This window comes from Geotrypetes seraphini, chromosome 8 (genome assembly GCF_902459505.1).
Source record: "Geotrypetes seraphini chromosome 8, aGeoSer1.1, whole genome shotgun sequence".
In the NCBI taxonomy this organism is placed as follows: Eukaryota; Metazoa; Chordata; class Amphibia; order Gymnophiona; family Dermophiidae; genus Geotrypetes; species Geotrypetes seraphini.
Window position 1 is genome coordinate 184,158,695 of NC_047091.1, and position 21,651 is coordinate 184,180,345.

The 21,651-nt window shown below is 48.0% G+C and overlaps 1 protein-coding gene across 2 annotated transcripts in view; it reads right to left on the minus strand.

Moving 5' to 3' along the window:
- RBM19 (RNA binding motif protein 19) overlaps positions 1-21,651 on the minus strand; it is a 285,015-nt gene that overhangs the window by 182,047 nt on the left and 81,317 nt on the right. For both annotated transcript variants that reach the window (XM_033955717.1, XM_033955718.1), the window contains exons 12-14: positions 14,230-14,354; positions 12,601-12,697; positions 5,762-5,872 (exon numbers count right to left, since the gene is read on the minus strand). In XM_033955717.1, coding sequence (XP_033811608.1) covers positions 5,762-5,872; positions 12,601-12,697; positions 14,230-14,354 — 333 coding nt within the window. The remainder of the gene's footprint in view (positions 1-5,761; positions 5,873-12,600; positions 12,698-14,229; positions 14,355-21,651) is intronic.

The window sequence follows — 21,651 nt, forward strand, 5'->3', positions numbered from 1 at the left end:
TCTTGCTGCTCCGGTTCCGTGCTGCGTGTTGCAGCAGCGGGACCTTCATTCCTTTTGGCTGGGTCTGGAAGCGAGGGGAGCTTATGCTCCTTCTAGGGAGGACCAAGAGGAGAGCGCAGGCTGGGGAGGCGGTGGCTTTCTGTGCATGCACAGTGGATGCCTTCGGGCAGCATGGTCTGCAGACTCGCCACGGGGCGCCCGCTTCGCGTGCCTCCAGTTCTCCAGTGGCCTTTGACCCAGAGTTGCCCATCGGCCACTGCACCGGGTTCGTGCGAGCTCCCCGTTGGCGGCCCTGGCGCTGCCTGGAGGTATTGGAGGATGGCTGCACTGGTGTTTTTGCCTGGGTGGTCCATGAGGCGTTTGCAGTGAGCCACTTTTTTAACTCGGTGCTTGCGGGGGACACTGGTCCTTCGCGGACCGGTGGGAGATTTTTGCGGACCGGCGGTTGAAGAACACTGGTCTAGACCATGGTACTCTATAACAATTTACCTACAAGCACAAATCTCTACCCCAACCTGCTTACAGTCTAAGATGGTCACCGAAGCAACAGAAATTTAAATATCTGACCCAAGACCTCTGGTAGGAAAAATAAGATTTCAGCCCTTGTTTCCTGGCTCCCAGTCTATTTCTACCATACAAATTCTAAACAGCGCCTCCCAAAGACATCTCCATGGCCATATATTTCTTCACTTCCACCTCCCCCCAGCCCCATTTCTGCATTTATATCCTATGAATTATGGAATATTTTCCTCATTGGATGCTGCCCCACAAACACAAAAGCATCTCCAAGCGGCAGGAGCAAAGTGTGCTTGCGCCTGCCTCCGCACTGCCATCTTCAAAAGAATGGTGCCTGACACCGTGCAGGACACTGGGGTTAGGTGCCACCAGACTGACCCCCACTATAAGGATGCAGTACGCTGGGTCACCAGGGGAAAGGAAATTTTGGAAGCATTTTGCTTGCTGACTGCGCTATCCTTTTAGCTAAAGGCTCCTTTTACGCACGCACCGGATTGGCGAACGCAAGCCGAAAAACTACCGCCTGCTCAAGAGGAGGCAGTAGCGGCCAGCGCTTGCTATTCCGCGCGTTAAGGCCCTAACGCGCCTTCGTAAAAGGAGACCTAAGTGTTTTTACACTCATTTTCCCAAACCTCTTTTCCCGTATCAAGAATGAAAATCAAACGGAGGAGTGTGTGGCGCGGTGGTTGAAGCTACAGCCTCAGCACCCTGGGGTTGTGGGTTCAAACCCATGCTGCTCCTTGTGACCCTGGGCAAGTCACTTAATCCCCCCATAGCCCCTGGTGAACACACTGGGACAGACGGGGAAAATGCTTGAGCACCTGAACAAATCCATGTAAATGGTTCTGAGCTCTCCTGGGAGAACAGTATAGAACATTGAATAAATAGTGTGAAAAGTTTCAGCCTCTGTTAACCAGAGCTGTTATTGTGACGTCATAATGCCTCCTTCCACCAATAACGACCAACCTCAGCAGTGATGTCACAATGGCTTGATTGTCCTAGACTTTGGCTCACTTATACTACACTTTGATTTCTAGAGTGGGGCAGTGGTTAAAGCTACAGCCTCAGCACCCTGAGGTTGTGGGTTCAAACCCACCCTGCTCCTTGTGACCCTGGGCAAGTCACTTAATCCCCCCATTGCCCCAGGTACATTAAATTGTGAGCCAACCAGAACAGACAGAAAAATGCTTGAGCACCTTAATAAATCCATGTAAACCATTCTGAGCTCCCCTGAGAGAACAGTATAGAACACTGAATAAATAGTGTGAAAAGTTTCAGCCTCTGATAAGCAGAGCTGGTATTGTGACATCATAATGCCTCATTCCACCAATAAGAGCCAACCTCATCAGTGATGTCACAATGGCTTGATTGTCCTAGACTTTGGCTCACTTATACTACACTTTGATTTCTAGAGTGGGGCAGTGGTTAAAGCTACAGCCTCAGCACCCTGAGGTTGTGGATTCAAACCCATGCTGCTCCTTGTGACCTTGGGCAAGTCACTCAATCCTCCATAGCCCCAGGTACATTAGATAGATTGTGAGCCCACCGGGACAGACAGGGAAAATGCTCAACTACCTGATTGTAAAACCGCTTAGATAACCTTGATAGACGGCATATAAAATCCTAATAAACTTGAAACTTGAAGTGTAAGCCACTTCACTAGCAGGTAGTCAAGCTTACTTGCAAGTCCAGAAACTTATCCTTAGCAAGCAATTCCTAATCCTAGTCACCTCTAGAAGAAGAGCATAACTGCAAACACCAGCAAATAAACCATTGTACAGCAGGATGATTTTGGGGTATATATAAGACGTTACTTCCAAAAACAGTCTCCAATACTCACCCAAAACTTTATAACATAACTTTATTTTTCTATACCGCCTTAATCAAAAGAATTCTAGGCTGTTTCCACAAAAGAGAAAAACTGGACAATCAGTGAAATACAAAATAGTAAAAAATGATTACAACCCGATTCATTTATTACCTAGACCTCATTCAAACAACGCTGAATCATTCTTACGTCCTTTTAATTGTAAAAATGTGTTGCCCTTCTCCACTGACAGAAAGAAACATACTGGAAAATCCACCTTGCTTTCTGCCATATAATTCTAAACAGATCTAGACAGGATGTCAAATCATTACAAATCAGATCTTGGCTTAGCAGGGCTTTAAAAAAGTTAGAATAATTTCCTAAAAGAGACGTGCATAGGCCATTATTGCGATGGCTTGGGGAAACCCACTTCTTATTCCTAAAATAAGCAGCATAAAATCTGTTCTCCTAGGACAAGCAGGATGAGTCAGCCACATATGGGTGTTGTCCCAACAGCTCCCAATTTGCGGATAAGCTCTCCAATAGCTCAGAGAGATTTTTTTTTTTTTTTTCTCTGAGCACGTGCAGTGCCCGGGCCCCACTGGGCATGCCCGAGCCCTACCCATTAACCCCTGCTTCCCCATAATCCCCAGTCTTTAGTTTCCGCCCGTTCCCATCGGTCGGATTTTTCTACAGCTCTCCATTACAACTTTTCTACTCAACTTGAAGATGCCTGAATCATCTAAAGAAACAACTGGGATGCAGGAGGAGGATGAACACACTGGATCCTCATGAATTGTGCACCCACTGATTGGATCCGGCGCTCGAGGTTTCCGTGTTGCTTGCATTGTGCGCACATGTCACCACGTGCACGCAAGCTAAGGAAGAGGGCACTGAGAGGCTTCATGAAGAGAAGTGAGGCCCGAGAATCTTCCTCCAGCAGCCATCCTCATCGGAATGCAGCAGCGGGGGATCCACAAGCTACAGCGGCAAGGAGCCTCCAGGATGCCCTGGCTCAGCTAATCCCCCCGCCTGCACTCGGCCCGGTAGAGAAATATCTCCCGGAGTTCCTGCATGTTGCCACTTACAGCCAGCCTCTGCAGGGCAGCCGATAGGAGTCTCACCAGACCGAGAGATCTCTCCAGGAGTCACTGCATGCTGCCGTGTAAAGCCAGCCTCTGCAGTCAGCAGATCGGGGTTTTCGCCCTCAGATTGAGAGATCTCCCCCATCCTGCTGTCCACGGAGAACCTACGTTACAGGTAAGTAACTACACTTTTTCCTCCTTGGGATCTTGCCAGGTGCCTGTGGCCTGGGTTGGCCACTGCTGGAAACAGAATACTGGGCTTCATGGACCTGTTCTTATGGATTCTCTCTCTGTTATATTAAAGCAGCCTTATCCTTACAAAGTCATGTATCCTGGCACCCTTCTAACATAGGCCTCTATTAGGCTTTTAATGTATTTGACTGTATTTTATAATTGAATTATATTCAAATTCTGATGTTGCATTGCTGTAATTTGTTGGAGCAGAGTGATACAGACAGATTAAATTAAATTGATAATCTACTCCAACCTTCTACCAGTTACTACTTGCGTAATAAATGTTTTTGGGTTTTTTTTTTAATATTCTTTATTCATTTTTAAAACTTACAATAAGTGCAATAGCATATAACATCAATTTATACTTAAATACATCACTTAGGGCTCCTTTTACGAAGCCGCATTAGCGGTTTAACGCACGCTAAACTGCCGGCCGCGCTAGCCGCTACCGTCTCCTCTTGAGCAGGCGGTAGTTTTTCGGCTAGTGCGGGATAAAAAGTTGCGTGCAATAAAGCCGCTACCGCAGCTTTGTAAAAGGAGCCCTTAATATCTTATTAAAATCGAATTCCTATCACATATCCCTCCCTCCCCCATAATCAATAACCTTCTTCAAATATAAGAACAAATAAAATAACCCCCCCTTCCCACATTATTTGCATTAATAAGAGAACCAAAATACCCCCTCCTCCCCCCACTTTGGATGCGCATATTCAATATGCATATGCATAATAAATGTGGTCAACCTGAATAGAATATGCAAATTGCTTTGATCATAACCACAGAAACATAGTAACATAGTAGATGACGGCAGAAAAAGACCCGAATGGTCCATCTAGTCTGCCCAACCTGATTCAATCTAAAAATTTGTTGGGGGTTTTTCCCCTTCTTCTTCTTAGCTATTTCTGGGCAAGAATCCAAAGCTCTACCCGGTCCTATTCTTAGGTTCCAACTACTGAAGTCTCCGTCAAAGCTCCCTCCAGCCCATCTACACCCTCCCAGCCATTGAAGCCCTCCCCAGCCCTTCCTCAACCAAACGGCCATATACAGACACAGACTGTGCAAGTCTGCCCAGTCCTGGCCTTAGTTTATGCTAAGATCTAATCTAATCTTCTATTTCTGTGTCGCTCATACTTAGGTAGGCTCAAGAGGGGAGGGTGAGGAAGGAGAAGGGGGAGGAGGGGTGGGAGAAGAGAAAAGGTGAGGAGGAGGGCAGAGGGAGAGGGGTGGAAGGGGGAGGAGAGGATACAGATGATCAAGCAGGTGATTAAGATGTATAAGCAGAGTGTGCTCTGTGGACTCAAATCCCCAGAGGGCCTTGAAAGGCAGTATATCATATCCCATCTCTCTTCCCCTTTCAAAAAATGATTTGGCTTATTAGAGCAATGCTTAAAGCCAATCACTAATGGAAACATGCTAATTATAAGAGCAGACAGCATAGCTAGTTTTAAGGAAAGTTTGGACAAGTTACTGGAGGAAAAGTCCATAGTCTGTTACTGAGAAAGACTTGGGGGGAAGCCACTGCTTGCCCTGGATCGGCATTGGGTTTTGGTACTAGTGACCTGCATTGGCCACCATGAGAACGGGCTACTGGGCTTGATGGACCATTGGTCTAAAGCGCAAAATTCAAACTCTTATGATGGTTTCCATTAGAAATAAATACAATTTCATATTACTTGCCTTTGCAAATACAAGTTCAAGACAAGACACATAAGTTATTTGGCACGGGAGATCCCTACCGATGTATAGAAACATGATGACAGATAAAGGCCAAATAGCCCATCTAGTCTGCCCATCCGCAGTAAGCATTATCTCTTTCTCTTATTTCCTCAGATTACTCCGGAGCCTCTCAACTCTTAACTTCATCCTATGCCCTCTCATTGCAGAGTTTCCTTTCAAATGAAAGAGACTCGACTCATGTGCATTTAGGCCATGTAGGTATTTAAACATTTCTATCATTATCTCCCCTCTCCCGCCTTTCCTCCAAAGTATACAGATTGAGATCTTTAAGTCTGTCCCCCAAACACCTCATCACGAAGACCACACACCATTTTAGTAGCCTTCCTCTGTAAGCAAAGTTATCATGGCCATTCTATCCTTGAATCTACTGACGAGATCTTACCTGACTGAAGGAATCCAAACTGACACCATTATGGAGAAGAAACTGTCGAACATCCTGCACAAGCTGCGTCTCTCCCAGAGCGACCCTCACGGCCATGCTGCCTTTCTCTTCCTGCATGGAAAGACAGCACAGCCATAAGCCAAAATACAACACAGACCGATCCCAGGATTCAGAGTGGTTTCTTATGGCAGGCAGGAAAGGCACCAACCACAGACATGTAGCAGAGAAATACCAACAGAATCGAAGTGTGTGTGTGTGTGTGTGTGGGGGGGGGGGGGGGGCGTAAAAACATGGCATTGCACTGAGCTCTATTCTACATGGGGCCCCAAGACTGCCTGAAGCTGAAGGTGCAGTCTGCCAGTGGAAACTCTCCCTAATTTCTACACGGGCCATAGCATGTCTAGCACTGGCTCAACTTTAAAAATATAGTTAGTAGGACCAACACAGCTCACCTATATGAACACAAAGCTATATACCGTATTTGCTGGCGTATAAGACGACTTTTCAGTACCTTAAAATCCTCCCCAAAGTCGGGGGTCGTCTTATACGCCGGGTACTGTTTAGAGAACTGCACGGGACGCCCCTAGGGTCGCGGGGATCCCGTGGGGACGCCCCCTAGGGTCGCGGGGATCCCATGGGGACGCCTCCGAGGGTCGCGGGGCTCCTGCGGGGCTGGATGCTCAGTCTTCTGGATGTACGTGGCTCTTCTTCTCCCTACCTTCTCTGCTTGCAGCACAGAGCCGAACGGAAGTCTTCCCGACGTCAGCGCTGACGTCGGAGGGGAGGGAGGGCTTAAACAAAGCTTAAACAAAGCCCTCACTCCCTCCGACGTCAGCGCTGACGTCGGGAAGACTTCCGTTCGGCTCTGTGCTGCAGGCAGGGCAGATAAGGAGAAGGAGAGTAGCCTCGCGGTTCGAGTGGCTACCAAGAGAGAGGGGCGGCCGCCCCGCCCCGGTTGCAGCACAGCCGGCCAGGTTCCCTTACTTTTGTGGCACTTCCCCGACCGACCGATAACAGCCCGGGTCCGACAATCCTCCCTGCCCTGTAGCCGCGAATCTAAATTACCTTCTTACAGCAGCTGTAAGAAGGTAATTTAGATTCGCGGTTAAGGGCAGGGAGGTTTGTCGGACCGGGGCTGTTGTCGGTCGGTCAGGGAAGTGCCACAAAAGTAAGGGGACCTGGCCGGCTGTGCTGCACCCGGGGCGGTAGAGAAGGTGTGCGGAAGAAGGGGTCGTCTTATACGGCGAGTATATAACAAAACTCTATATTTTAACTAAAAGTTGAGGGGTCGTCTTATACGCCCAGTCGTCTTATACGCCGGCAAATACGGTAATTTAATTTATTATCTACTAAAATTCTGGTTTTACCCAACTAATTACAGTGTGTCAATTGATTTTATAAAGACAGACTAAGGACTTCTAAAACTGTTTGGCAAGGGAGTGCAGTCTGGGCATGCTTTGGATGGAATCAGGCAAGGGCCAAAATATCTAACTCTGATGTCACAAGGTGAAGGGACATGTGTGTACAAAAAGATGGACATCTGCATTTAGACCTGGCACTCGGCACTTTCAGGTTACAGCATTTCTCCACTGGAGGGCTTAAGAAAAGTCACAATAGAACAAAGAAATAAGAAATTCACAAGAAGCTGCAATGGTTCCTTTGGCTGCTCTAACCGCTAGGTTATTCCTCTACATCAGTGGTCTCCAACTCAAACCCTTTGCAGGGCCACATTTTGGATTTGGAGGGCCTCAGAAAAAATAGTTCATGTCTTATTAAAGAAATGACGATTTGCATGAGGTAAAACTCTTTATAGTTTATAAATCTTTCCTTATGGCTAAGTCTTAATAATAATATTGTCATTTATAGCTAAAGAGACATATGATCAAGAAACTGTTTTTTATATTACTTTTGTGATTATGATAAAATGCCGAGGGCCTCAAAATAGTACCTGGCGGGCCGCATGTGGCCCCTGGGCCGCATGTTTGAGACCACTGCTCTACATGGACATCTCGAGTACGTGGTCATTTAATAACATGGATATTCCTATGCTACTTTTTCTCCCCGGAACATCTGAAGGGACGGTTTAAAACAGGCTGTATGTGGACAGACCTTATTCTAAAATACATGAGAAATGGACATCCTTATGCAATGCACAGACTTGAATGGCCTTTCTAAACTTTGCCCTTAAAAGCAGTAGTCTAAGGGATTCCACTCATTGAAAGAAAGGGGACTTCCCAGAGCATGGTTTCAGTAACACTTGCCATGGCTAAAACAAACAAAAAAGAAGCAGAGTTTCTTACCTGTAATGGGTGTTCTCTGTGGTCATCTACTGGAGAGAACACGCCACAACAGACGGATAAGTTAGAGTTTCTATGGGTCAAAATTCCGGGAACAAATGGAACGGAAACGAAGATCGCATCTACTACCGACCCCCAGGGCAGTCCGAAGAAATTGATGGAGAAATGACGGACGAGATTAAACGCAACTGTAAGGGAGGTAACGCAGTTATCATGGGTGAGTTCAACTATCCGGGGATAGACTGGAACCTAGGCACCTCCGGCTGCATTAGAGAGACCAAGTTCTTGGATGCTGTAGGCGATTGCTTCCTGGAACAACTTGTCAAGGAAAATACTAGAGGAAATGCAATTCTGGATTTAATTCTAAATGGACTACGGGGACCGGCACAAGGTGTAGAAGTAGAAGGGACATTGGGAAACAGCGATTACAACATGATCCGCTTTGACATCAGTCCAGAACGACAGCCACGGCACTGAACTTCCGAAAAGGGAATTACGAAGGGATGAGACTCATGGTGGGGAAGAAGATTAAGAAGAGGATAAGCACTGTAAAAACACTAGAGCAAGCTTGGTCGCTTTTTAAGGAAACAGTTACCGAGGCGCAAAATCTATATAAACCGCTAATCAACAAAGGATCCAAGAGGAAAAAGAACAAAGAACCGGCGTGGCTCACTGTAGAGGTGAAGGAAGCAATCAGAGACAAGAAAACTTCATTTAAGGAATGGAAAAGGTCAAAAACTGACGAAAACTGGAATAAGCACAAACAGCATCAACGCAGGTGCCATAAAGCGGTAAAAGGGGCTAAAAGAGGCTACAAGGAAAAAATAGCCAAGGAGGCGAAAAACTTCAAGCCGCTCTTTCGATATATTAAGGGGAAACGACCCAGGAAGGAAGCGGTGGGACTGACGGATGACCATGGAATAAAGGTAGCACTAAAGGAGGACAAAGCAATCGCCGACAAACTGAACACGTTTTTTGCATCTGTATTTACCAAAGAGGATATACGCAGCATACCGGAACCCATCAGGCTATATGCTGGAAGTGAAAACGGAAAGCTGACAGGATTGACGGTCAGTCTAGAGGAGGTATGTAGGCAGATTGATAGGCTTAAGAGCGATAAATCCCCGGGACCGGATGGTCAAGGAACTGAAAGGAACCATAGCTGAACTGCTTCAACTAATAGCCAAGCTGTCGATCAAATCAGGAAAGATTCCGGAAGACTGGGAAGTGGCGAATGTTACACCGATCTTCAAGAAAGGTTCGAAGGGAACTACAGACCGGTGAGTCTGACATCGGAACCGGGAAAGATGGTAGAGTCACTGATAAAGGACAGCATCATTGATCACCTTGACGGACACGGGCTAATGAGGACCAGTCAGCACAGTTTTAGCAAAGGCAGATCGTGTTTGACGAACTTGCTGAACTTCTTTGAGGGAGTAAACAGACAGATAGACAAGGGCGATCCGGTCGACATTGTATATCTGGATTTTCAGAAGGCGTTCATAGAAACATAGAAAGATGACGGCAGAAAAGGGCTACAGCCCATCAAGTCTGCCCACTCTTCTGACCCACCCCATGAAGTCTGAGTGCTAATGACAAGGTTCCGCATGAACGACTACTTTGGAAAATTGCAAGCCATGGAATTGAGGGTGAAATACTCACGTGGATTAAAAATTGGCTGGAGCACAGGAAACAGAGAGTGGGGGTAAATGGACAATACTCGGACTGGAAGAGCGTCACCAGTGGGGTGCGGCAGGGCTCGGTGCTTTGACCCGTGCTCTTTAACATCTTTATAAATGATCTGGACATTGGTACGATGAGCGAGGTGATTAAATTTGCGGATGATACGAAGTTATTCAGAGTAGTAAAGACGCAGGGGGATTGCGAAGATCTGCAACGTGACATAATCAAGCTCGAGGAATGGGCATCGACATGGCAGATGAGGTTCAACGTGGATAAGTGTAAAGTGATGCATGTCGGTAACAAAAATCTCATGCACGAATACAGGATGTCCGGGGCGGTACTTGGATAGACCCCCCAGGAAAGGGACTTGGGAGTTCTGATCGACACGTCGATGAAGCCATCCATACAATGTGCGGCGGCAGCAAAAAGGGCAAACAGAATGCTAGGAATGATAAAGAAGGGGATCACGAACAGATCAGAGAAGGTTATCATGCTGCTGTACCGGGCCATGGTACACCCTCACCTGGAGTACTGCGTCCAGCACTGGACTCCGTACATGAAGAAGGACACGGTACTACTCGAAAGGGTCCAGAGAAGAGTGACTAAGATGATTAAGGGGCTGGAGGAGCTGCCGTACAGCGAAAGATTAGAGAAACTGGGCCTCTTCTCCCTCGAACAGAGGAGATTGAGAGGGCACATGATCGAAACATTCAAGGTACTGAAGGGGATAGACTTAGTAGATAAGAACAGGTTGTTCACCCTCTCCAAGGTAGAGAGAACGAGAGGGCACTCTCTAAAGTTGAAAGGGGCTAGATTCCGTACAAACGTAAGGAAGTTCTTCTTCACCCAGAGAGTGGTGGAAAACACCCTCCAAGGATTCAAGACAAAGTTAGACAAGTTTCTGCTGAACAGGAACGTGCGCTGGTGGGGCTAGTCTCAGTTAGGGTGCTGGTCTTGGACCAGAGGGCTGCCGCGTGAGCAGACCGCTGGGCATGATGGACCACTGGTCTGACTCAGCAGTGGCAATTCTTATGTTCTTATCAGGACAATGCAGGCACACTGGTTATTTCAGCCGCAGGCCGCCAATCTGGACCCGCCCTCTCAAGCTCACGCATGCTGTTTTCTAGACAATAGATGCGATGGTGTCCTTTTGCATTGAGCGTAGCTCTTCAGTTGTTTCCAGTAGCTGTCGTTATAAAGTTGAGGGGATGGAGAAGGAAAGTATGCTTGCATGTCCTGATGTCCATGGAGAACAGCCATTTACAAGTAAGAAACTCTGCTTTCTCCGCAGACACAGGCCAATGCAGACACACTGGTGACTCCCTAACAGAGGGCTGTAGAATAAAGAACCCACTGGAACAGTATCAGCTCGAGCTTGCTGAAGGGTGGAGGCAGAATCATTAGGAAGACAGAGACTGCACAGATCTGCTGTCAGTCCTGGAAGCAATATCTAAGCAATAATGTTTGGTGATGGGGTGTGAGGCGAAGGTAGGAAAGAGCCTGGAGCTTGTGGTTGTGCCCTGTAGGAGGCAGGCTGTATTGAGGAATGAGGAAGAGAAGATTGTTGTAAAATCTTTTGGAAAAGTTGCATGATGAGTAATGTTGCTTCCTGTTACTTGAAGTTTTAAGATTAGGAGAAGTTTGAGAAATGAGAGAATGCTGCATTGAAGTGGTTTTAGGTTTTGTAGTTTTTTTTCTCTCTCTTAGTGGTTTGCTGAAGGATTTGCTGTTAAACTACTGAAGGTGAAGGAGTAGACTTGTGTTGGTGAGTGTTGAAGAAGAGCTTCCTCTGTCACTACAGTCATGTGGGTCTGCTCTAGAAATCTTAAGTAACTTACAATTGGAGGAATGAGCCTGGTGTTCTTATTTTCTCTTTTTTGGAATTGGTGATTTTTAAGTGACTATAAGCAGCTTATTGTTGTGCTGGGGTTTCACTGGAGGAAGTGAACCGGAGCACTTTGTATCATGGGTGCTGTCTGAGAGCCCTCTGGGTCGGCACTTTTTCCTTCCACGATTGTAGAAATTTTTTGACGATGTGAGAATTTTCTGAAGAAGACAGGGGGCTACGTTCGCCGCGACGAGCAGTAAATCCCATTATCCCACTCTTTTGGAACTCCTCAAACCCACACCCCACTAGACCCTCACAAAAACTGAAACTGTCTTTCCCCTCTATAAAAGGTATATCCCGCGCAGGAAAACTTGGAACATCCCTCCTCTTTAGAACCACAGAACTCTGGAACAACCTCACACCCCCGCTCAGAAATTCAAGCTCCTTCCAATCCTTCCGCAAACACTTGAAAACTTGGCTCTTTTCAAAAATCTAATTACCTCCCGTTCTCTAGCATCCGGTCCCTCTCTATCTTCTTAGTCCCTCTCCTTTATCCCTTCATTGTAGTTCCTTTCCTCTTAACTTCTGTAAACCGTGCCGAGCTCTGCGCTTGCGGAGATGGCGCGGTATACAAACCTAAGATTTAGTTTAGTTTAGTTAAATTGAAAAACTGAAGAGGTACGCTCACGCTCAGTGATGCGACACCATCACATCTAATGGGCTAGAGAACGGCATGCATGAGCTTGAGAGGGCAGCTCTGGGTCAGCGGCCTGCGGCTGAAGTAACCAGTGTGTCTTCACTGGCTTGTGTCCATGGAAAAATATGATTTTAGGATGTTTCCAATTAGATTTGAAAATCCATTTCCAGTGAATTGCCAGTAGAAATGGATTTTTCCAAAATGACTCTGTCTTTATGTATACAGTGCAATCTCACAGGTAAGGGCGCAGATTGGAACCACATAGGGACGCATTTTTTGTTCGAAACATATTGCGCAGTAAACCTAGACCGAGAGCAGATCTCGCAGTACTCACGTGATCCAGCACTTGGCTTTTGGTTGTGCTGTACCTCTGTGCTATCGCATCTGCCACAGCATTGGTTCCCATGAAAAGTGTGTTCCAGTTATGGGAGCTGAAAAAGGAAGAAAGTTAAAAAAAAGTATATATCAATTGTCTGGAACCTTAAATCTTGTGGGAACAGGCTCCGACATTCACAGAATCCCTATGAGCATCTAAACAGAGCATTTAGCACTCCGAGCTGCAGTAGAAACCTCTACAGCAGCTTAGTAAAACAGGGAGGGGGGTATTTATTTTCTCAATCCCCCATAGAGTCTCAGTCACTCTTACCGTAACTCTCTCCCTCAGCCATTATGGAGCTACTGAAGGAATAAACAGTCTCAACAGCAGAACCTGTACTAACTCCTAACGTTTTCAGCTCCCATGCACAGACACTATTTGCCTGCGTGTCCTGTTCTGCTTTCATCCCAAATACTTTCCATGTCTTCCCTCTTTTACTCCTAGTTAAGAGGTCAGCCTTGATGGTGGCCTCCAGTTGATCAGCCCGGGAGAAGCTCCTGAGAGTTTCAGCCCACGCTGCTTCTCAGGTGGCGCCATCTTGGTTCTGGCTCACCTGGGGACAGTGAGCAAAATTTAAGCAGCACTCTCAACAGCAAAAATGGGTCTGGCACCTCAAATGTACAGCCACAGTCCTTGGGATAAGAATGAGTCATGTTTTTAAAGCTGTTCTTAAGTCGGATTTGTATGTAACTCAGAACTTGTAGATTTTAAGATTCTGCTCCCAGCAGACGAAAAGGGCCAACTATCCCTACCAGGGTTCCCTCTAAGGTACAGCATAAACAACCACACACTATTCTTAATGTGGCTATGCAACATTTCTGAATCTGCTACAGGAGAAGTATAGGAGCCTAGGCCACCGGAAATACTGCTCAGTGAACTCAAATAGTCGCAACCGTGTTCCTGAGTACGAGTCATACTGAAGTTGGACGTCTGTAACTCAGGAACTGCCTGTATTTGACTCACAAAAGAGTTGCCTGTTTCTAACAGTGGCTAACCCAGGCAAGATCCCAAGGAGTAGCAACATTCCAGAGCTTATTGTGATGTCACAATGTCTCATTCCACCAATGCCTAAGAGCCAACCTCAGCAGTGATGTCACAATGGCTTGATTATTCCTATACATGCGGTCCCTGGGTTAAGAACGAATTACGTTTTTAAAACCGTTCTTAAGTCGGATTTGCATGTTAACGCAGTACTTGTAGATTTTAAGATTCTGCTCCCAGCTGACAAAAGGGCCAACTGTCCCTACCAGTGTTCCCTCAGGTACAGCATGCACAACCACACACTGTCCTTAATGTGGCCATGCGTCATTCCTGAATCTGCTACAGGAGAAGTATAGGAGTCTAGGCCACTGGAAATACTGCTCAGTGAACTCAAATGAAGCCGCAACTGCATTCTTAAGTACGAGCCGTACTTAAGTCGAGCATCTGTAACTCAGGAACCTCCTGTACCATAAAATTAACACTCCCTCACTGGTGTGTGGACTTTCTGATGTAAGAGCAGAGCCCCAGAAACAAAGAACAATCCCAAATCACAGAACAAAGAGCATACAACCTTCTGCCCTGTCCAAAGCCCTCTTTTGTCTATACCTGCTGCTTTTCGCTTTGTCCTTGGCCATCTTCTGTTTCTTGAAGTCAGAACATCCCAGAAGATTAGGTTCCTTCTCCTCCATTTCTTTCTTTATTGTGGAGGGCAATAAATGAAGCATTCTGCCCTATGGGGATGAAAAGGATCAAGCAATAACTGCAGTCAAAATTTTTTATGAGGCAATTCATTAATTGTGATCAAAAGTTTTCAATGTAAAATAGCTATACTTTTTTCCATTTACAACATGTTTTTTTCCCAAGATTTTACATGTACATTTCACCTGATACACTGAGACAGTTTCCATACAAACTAGATTTCAGCATTTAATGCAATCATTCTAAGGTAGGCATTGGTCAGTGGAACAGCGAGCACCACCAAGGCTTGGCCCCACCAATATTTCATCCTACACAGCTTGGAGGCAAGAGGTGGAGCTTGTTTTTTTGTCCCTTCTTAGGAGAATCTAGATAAGACCTGCATGAAAATGTAGGCAGAGACCCCTGAGACCTGCATATATTGTAGGCGGAAGACACCCCCATGAGACCCCAAAAAGTTATATTTCTAAATGAGACATTGTGCTTATGAATTCATGCTTCTGGACATTCATATTTCTCTTTGTCTGCGAGAGATTCACCTTTGCTCTAGTGACTGGCAGAGGTCTGCTGACTGTGACATCATTGATAAACTCAAGCACCAAGATAGAACGTACTACCAAAGAACAAACAGAACTACGATTTGGCTCAGGAAAGGAGGGGTGTTCTGTTCTCAGAAATTATTGCCTTAGTATTAGGAATGCAGTGTCAGGGGAATTAGTAAAAGTCAGTTTTGGCACTAGATGATGCCACGTTTCAGCATGGCTCCATGATAAGTGTATAGACCATTCAGCCAATAAAGCACAGTTACTTACCGTAACAGGTGTTATCCAGGGACAGCAGGCAGATATTCTTAACACATGGGTGACGTCACCGACGGAGCCCTCGGTACGGACCTTTTTAACTAGAAGTTTCTAGTTGGCCGCACCGCGCGTGCGCGAGTGCCTTCCCGCCCGACGGAGGAGTGCGTGGTCCCCAGTTAGTATAAGCCAGCTAAGAAGCCAACCCGGGGAGGTGGGTGGGACGTAAGAATATCTGCCTGCTGTCCCTGGATAACACCTGTTACGGTAAGTAACTATGCTTTATCCCAGGACAAGCAGGCAGCATATTCTTAACACATGGGTGACCTCCAAGCTAACAAAGAGGGAGGGGGGATGGTTGGCCATTAGGAAAATAAATTTTGTAACACAGATTGGCCGAAGTGTCCATCCCGTCTGGAGAACGCATCCAGACAGTAGTGAGTAGTGAACGTGTGAACTGAGGACCAAGTGGCAGCCTTGCAGATTTCCTCTATGGGTGTGGAACGGAGGAAAGCCACAGAAGCAGCCATAGCTCTGACCCTGTGGGCCGTGACAGCACCTTCCAGTGAGAGACCGGCCCGAGCGTAGCAGAAAGCAATACAGGCAGCAAGCCAATTTGAAAGTGTCCGTTTGGAGACAGGACGACCCAAACGGTTGGGGTCGAAAGACAAAAAGAGCTGAGGGGCTGTTCGGTGAGCTCTGGTACGATCAAGATAGTAAGCAAGGGCACGCTTACAATCCAGCGTGTGCAATGCCTGTTCCCCAGGATGCGAGTGAGGCTTAGGGAAGAAGACGGGCAGCACAATGGACTGGTTGAGGTGAAAAGCTGAGACCACCTTGGGAAGGAATTTAGGGTGGGTACGCAGAACAACCTTGTCATGGTGAAAAACAGTGAAAGGTGGGTCGGCAACCAGTGCATGCAGTTCGCTAACCCTCCTGGCAGAGGTGATGGCAATTAGGAAAAGCACCTTCCAGGTAAGAAGCCTGAGTGAAGTTGTGGCAAGAGGCTCAAACGGAGGTTTCATGAGAGCTGAGAGAACCACATTCAGGTCCCAGACGACAGGAGGAGGCTTGAGAGGCGGTTTGATGTTGAAGAGCCCTCTCATAAATCTGGAAACCAGAGGATGAGCCGTGAGGGGTTTTCCGAGAATAGGCTCGTGAAACGCAGTGATGGCGCTGAGGTGGACTCTGATGGAGGTGGTTTTGAGGCCAGCGTTGGACAGCGAGAGCAAATATTCCAAGACAGTTTCCACCGCCAAAGAGGTGGGTTCTTGATGATGCCGGAGACACCACGAGGAGAATCTGGTCCACTTCTGATGGTAACATTGGAGAGTGGCCGGTTTCCTGGAGGCGTCCAAAATGAGGCGGACCGGTTGAGATAGATTCTCCGGAGAGGTCAGCCCGAGAGAAACCAAGCTGTCAGGTGGAGGGAAGACAGATTGGGATGCAGTAGAGACTGATGCTGCTGTGTAAGCAGAGTAGGAAACACAGGAAGAGGAATGGGCTCCCTGGAGCTGAGTTGGAGCAGGAGGGAGAACCAGTGTTGACGAGGCCACCGAGGGGCGATGAGAATCATGGTGGCGTTGTCCTTGCGGAGTTTGGACAAGGTCCGCAACATCAGAGGAAGTGGAGGGAAGGCATAGAGGAACCGATTCCTCCAGTCGAGCAGGAATGCATCCGGTGCCAGACGGTGAGGAGAAAAGATTCTGGAACAGAAGTGGGGCAGCTGATGGTTGTGAGGTGCTGCAAAGAGGTCCACCTGCGGAGTGCCCCATCGAGCAAAGATGGAGAGCAGAGTCGGAGGGTCCAACGTCCACTCGTGAGGTTGAAGGATGCGGCTGAGATTGTCGGCCAGAGAGTTCTGTTCGCCCTGGATATAGACCGCCCTGAGGAAGAGATTGCGGGCCGTGGCCCAGGTCCAGATGCGCAGAGCCTCCAAACAAAGGGGGCGAGATCCGGTGCCGCCCTGCTTGTTTATGTAGTACATGGCGACTTGATTGTCTGTGCACAGGAGGAGGACTTGAGGGCAGAGAAGATGTTGGAAAGCCTTGAGGGCGTAGAACATGGCTCTGAGTTCCAGGAAATTTATGTGATGACGACGCTCCTGTGGGGTCCAAAGTCCCTGGGTGCGTAGGTCGCCTAGGTGAGCTCCCCATGCGTAGGGGGACGCATCGGTGGTGATGATCATAGAGTGAGGGGGCAGATGAAAGAGTAGACCCCTGGAAAGATTTGAGGAGTTCAACCACCATTGGAGAGATTGCTGAAGAGATGATGTCACAGAGATGGGATGAGAAAGAAGATCTGTAGTCTGTGACCATTGGTTGGCGAGAGTCCATTGAGGTGTCCTGAGGTGGAGTCGCGCCAGAGGAAGGACATGCACCGTCGAGGCCATGTGACCCAGGAGGACCATCATCTGGCGGGCAGGAATGGAGGGATGCATGAGTACCTGACGGCAGAGATGGAGCAGGGTCTGCTTGCGATCTGAGGGGAGAAAGGCCCTCATCAGCGTGGTGTCCAGGACTGCTCCGATGAATTGAAGTCGCTGGGTGGGAAGCAGGTGCGACTTGGGGTAGTTGATCTCGAACCCCAGGAGGTGGAGGAGAGAGATGGTGTGATGAGTAGCTTGTAGCACGAGTTGAGATGAAGGTGCTTTCACCAACCAATCGTCCAAGTAGGGGAACACCTGGAGGTTGTGAGACCTGAGGAAGGCCGCCACCACTATCAGGCATTTGGTGAAGACTCTGGGGGAGGAAGCGAGGCCAAATGGTAGTACTTTGTACTGGTAGTGGTGGTGTAGTACCTGGAACCGCAGGTAGCGGCGAGAGTTCTGATGGATGGAGATGTGAGTGTAGGCCTCTTTGAGGTCCAGGGAACATAGCCAGTCGTTTTGAGAAAGAAGAGGGTAAAGTGTGGCAAGGGAGAGCATCCTGAACTTTTCCTTGACCAGACACTTGTTGAGGTCCCTGAGATCGAGAATGGGACGGAGGTCTCCCGTCTTTTTGGGTACAAGGAAGTAGCGGGAGTAGAATCCCTGACCCCTTTGATCTGGAGGTACTTCTTCGATGGCATTGAGAAGGAGGAGGGATTGAACCTCCCTCAGGAGGAGGGGGGTTTGAGAGGAGTGAGAAGCAGACTCTACGGGAAGGTTGTCTGGTGGAAGAGTCTGGAAGTTGAGAGAGTAGCCGTGGCGGATGATGTTGAGGACCCACTGGTCTGACGTGATGACTTCCCAACGGCTTGAGAAAATGGTGAGACGACCCCCTATAGGCTGTGGAAGAGGCAGCGAGGGTGGATGACTGGCTATGCCCTGGAGAGAAGAGTCAAAAGGGCTGAGATTGTTTAGCAGGCTGAGAAGGCTTAGAGGGTTGAGTGGCCTGAGATCGAGCCTGGGCATGGTGCTGCTGTTGCCGGGGCCGTCGAGATTGTTGAGGAGGCGGATTGAGTGGCCTGGCTGAGAACCTCCGTTGGTAAGATGATTGAGGCCGATAGGGTCGAGCAGGCGGAGCCTTCTTTTTCGGCTTGATTAGGGTGTCCCACCTGGTCTCATGGGCCGAGAGTTTCTGGGTGGTGGAATCCAGTGACTCTCCAAAGAGTTCATCCCCGAGACAGGGGGCGTTTGCCAAACGATCCTGGTGGTTGATGTCCAGGTCGGAGACTCTGAGCCAGGCTAATCGACGCATGGCTACGGCCATGGCAGAGGCCCGAGAGGTGAGCTCGAAGGAGTCGTATATTGAGCGGACCATATATTTTCGCATCTGGAGGAGACCAGAGATGTGTTGTTGGAATAACGGGACCTTGCGCTCAGGAAGGTACTTCTGGAGGGCAGACAGTTGTTGGACCAAATGTTTCAGATAGAAAGAAAAATGGAAGGAATAGTTGTTTGCCCTGTTGGCAAGCATGGCATTCTGGTAAAGTCTCTTGCCAAACTTGTCCATGGTCTTACCTTCTCTGCCAGGAGGGGTAGAGGCATAGACACTGGAGCCCTGAGTCTTCTTTAAGGTGGATTCCACCAGAAGGGACTCATGGGGCAATTGGGATTTGTCGAATCCAGGAATAGGAATGACACGGTAAAGGTTGTCCAGTTTACGGGGGGCTCCCGGTACCGTGAGGGGATTCTCCAAGTTTTTATAGAACGTTTCCCGTAGGATGTCATGCACGGGAAGCTTGAGGAACTCCTTAGGAGGTTGCTCAAAGTCTAAGGCCTCTAGAAAGGCTTGAGACTTTTTTGAGTCAGATTCTAGAGGAAGTGACAGGGCAGCAGACATTTCTCTCAGAAATTTAGAAAAAGAGGACTGCTCTGGTTTGGAGGTGGCATCGGGTGCCGATGGTTCCTCGTCAGATGAGGAGGGATCCTCCTCGGTACCGAGAGGAGTGTCCTCCCATAAGTCAGGGTCCCTGACCTCTGGTGCATGTCGAGACACCGGGGTGGAGGGCGCGGTATGGCGAGTCTTGGACAAAGACTTTCCAGAGCGCACCGAAACGGTACCAGGGGAGGAAGACCGGCGTCTATCTCGGTCCCGAGAAGAGTGCCGTACCGCCTGGTGCCGAGGAGGGTCCAATGTGGCCTGAGAATGAACCACCGGATCGCCCTGAAGTTGTTGGGCCGAAAGGATCGGCATGGAGGTGTTCACCGGTACCGAAGGGGTGGACACCGGGGGCTCGGTACGGGGCTCGGGCCGGTCTGGTACCGGAAGGAGCGGTGCCAGGATAGTGGGCAACAGTTGTTCAAGTTGCTTCTTCAACTGCTCCTGGAGTTGAGCCTTTAAGATGGCCGAAATACGGTCATCGAGGGGTGGCATCGGAACCGCTTTCTTTTTCTTCGGTTCCTTAGATGCCGCTCCACGCCCCGGCGATGAGGAGGCCGATGAAGAGGCACTCACCGAGATCGGGGCGGAGCGTTTGCGGGACCGGTGTGATGCCGGTAAGGACGGTGTCGCCACCGTAGCTGGAGGGCGCTCGAGGGAAGAGGAAGGCTTCTTAGCCGGCTTACCTGGCGCCAGCGGCGCCGATGCGGGGTCGGTCGGTGTCGAGGTCGACGGTGCCGATTTTTGAGGTACCGCCGTTGAAGGTGAGGAGTCCATCGCCGACTCGGTACCGAAGAGAAGAGTTTGTTGGATTCTTCGGTTTTTAAGAGTTCTCTTTTTAAGAGTGGCACAGCGGGTGCAGGAATCCGCCCGATGCTCCGGACCCAGACACTGCAAACACCAATTGTGTGGGTCAGTTAAGGAGATCGGGCGTGCACACCGCTGGCACTTCTTAAAACCGACCTGCGGGGGCATGAAGGGGAAGATAGCCTCCGCAAAATCGAAGCCCGAGGCCTGTATACTGGCAACAGGCCCCGCCGGGGCAAAACGAAAGAAAAAGGGAAAAAGCAAAGTTTTTTTTTTTTTTTTTTTGCAAATCAAAGAAAAAATAAACCCGAAGATAAGGAAGAAAAAATAAGGAAAAAAAGCGCGAGCGGGAAGGCAAAAAAGTGGTTTCAACGGTCGTTGAAAAAACACACGCGTCTTCTTCGCTCCGCGGAAACGAAGAAACTGGGGACCACGCACTCCTCCGTCGGGCGGGAAGGCACTCGCGCACGCGCGGTGCGGCCAACTAGAAACTTCTAGTTAAAAAGGTCCGTACCGAGGGCTCCGTCGGTGACGTCACCCATGTGTTAAGAATATGCTGCCTGCTTGTCCTGGGATAAAAATGGCATATGTGACAAACCAATGAGAAGTGAGTAACTAGGAGGTACTCTAGGCTACCGAAATAAAGTATATAAGTGACATGCCGGATGGCATAAGAGAAGAGAAGAGAGGAGAGGAGTCAGACCCAAAAGAACATCAGCTTGCTATTTCATATGAATGCTATCCTTTGTAGCCCAATATGCTGTACAATGTTATTTTTATGTGAGCTGCCTTTTGCTTATTGCGAGAATTTGTGTGTATATGATAATATCTGCAGCCTATCTTATCACCTCCCCCAAACTTATAAGAAGTTCCTTTGCCCCTGAAAGAAGTCAACTTGTAAGTAAGTTCCAATGAAACTTTATCCTCAAAGGGAAAAATTTAAATGAATAGTTCTTTTCTGTACTTTGTAGGTTATTACCAGAATCTCCCTGAGGTGATGAAGGATGTTCAGTCAGGAGTGAAATACTCACAGGTGCCACTTTCTCTACTTATCTAAAACCCGACACCTGATCTCAGCCCGGGCCTGACAACAGGCAATACCACCTCCATGTCAATGGTCCCACAACTGATAGAGGACAAAGGTTAAAAAAAACAACCCATCAAGAGAGGAAATAAAAGATGATAAAGGAAAACCTTATTTTTTTGCCACAGATCCTCAAGATTGTAGCTGGTGCTTACTTTTCTTTTTTTTTTTTTAGTCAAGGTTTGTTTATTAGTTTTTTATAAAATACAGAACAAGGAAGGAACAAACACATGAAGTGAATAGCATTAGATATGCTCAACGTTAAACAATTAGCTTTCTAAGTGGTTCAGCATAGTGAGCGCAATTAAACAATTAATAATATCAATCATCCAAACAAATT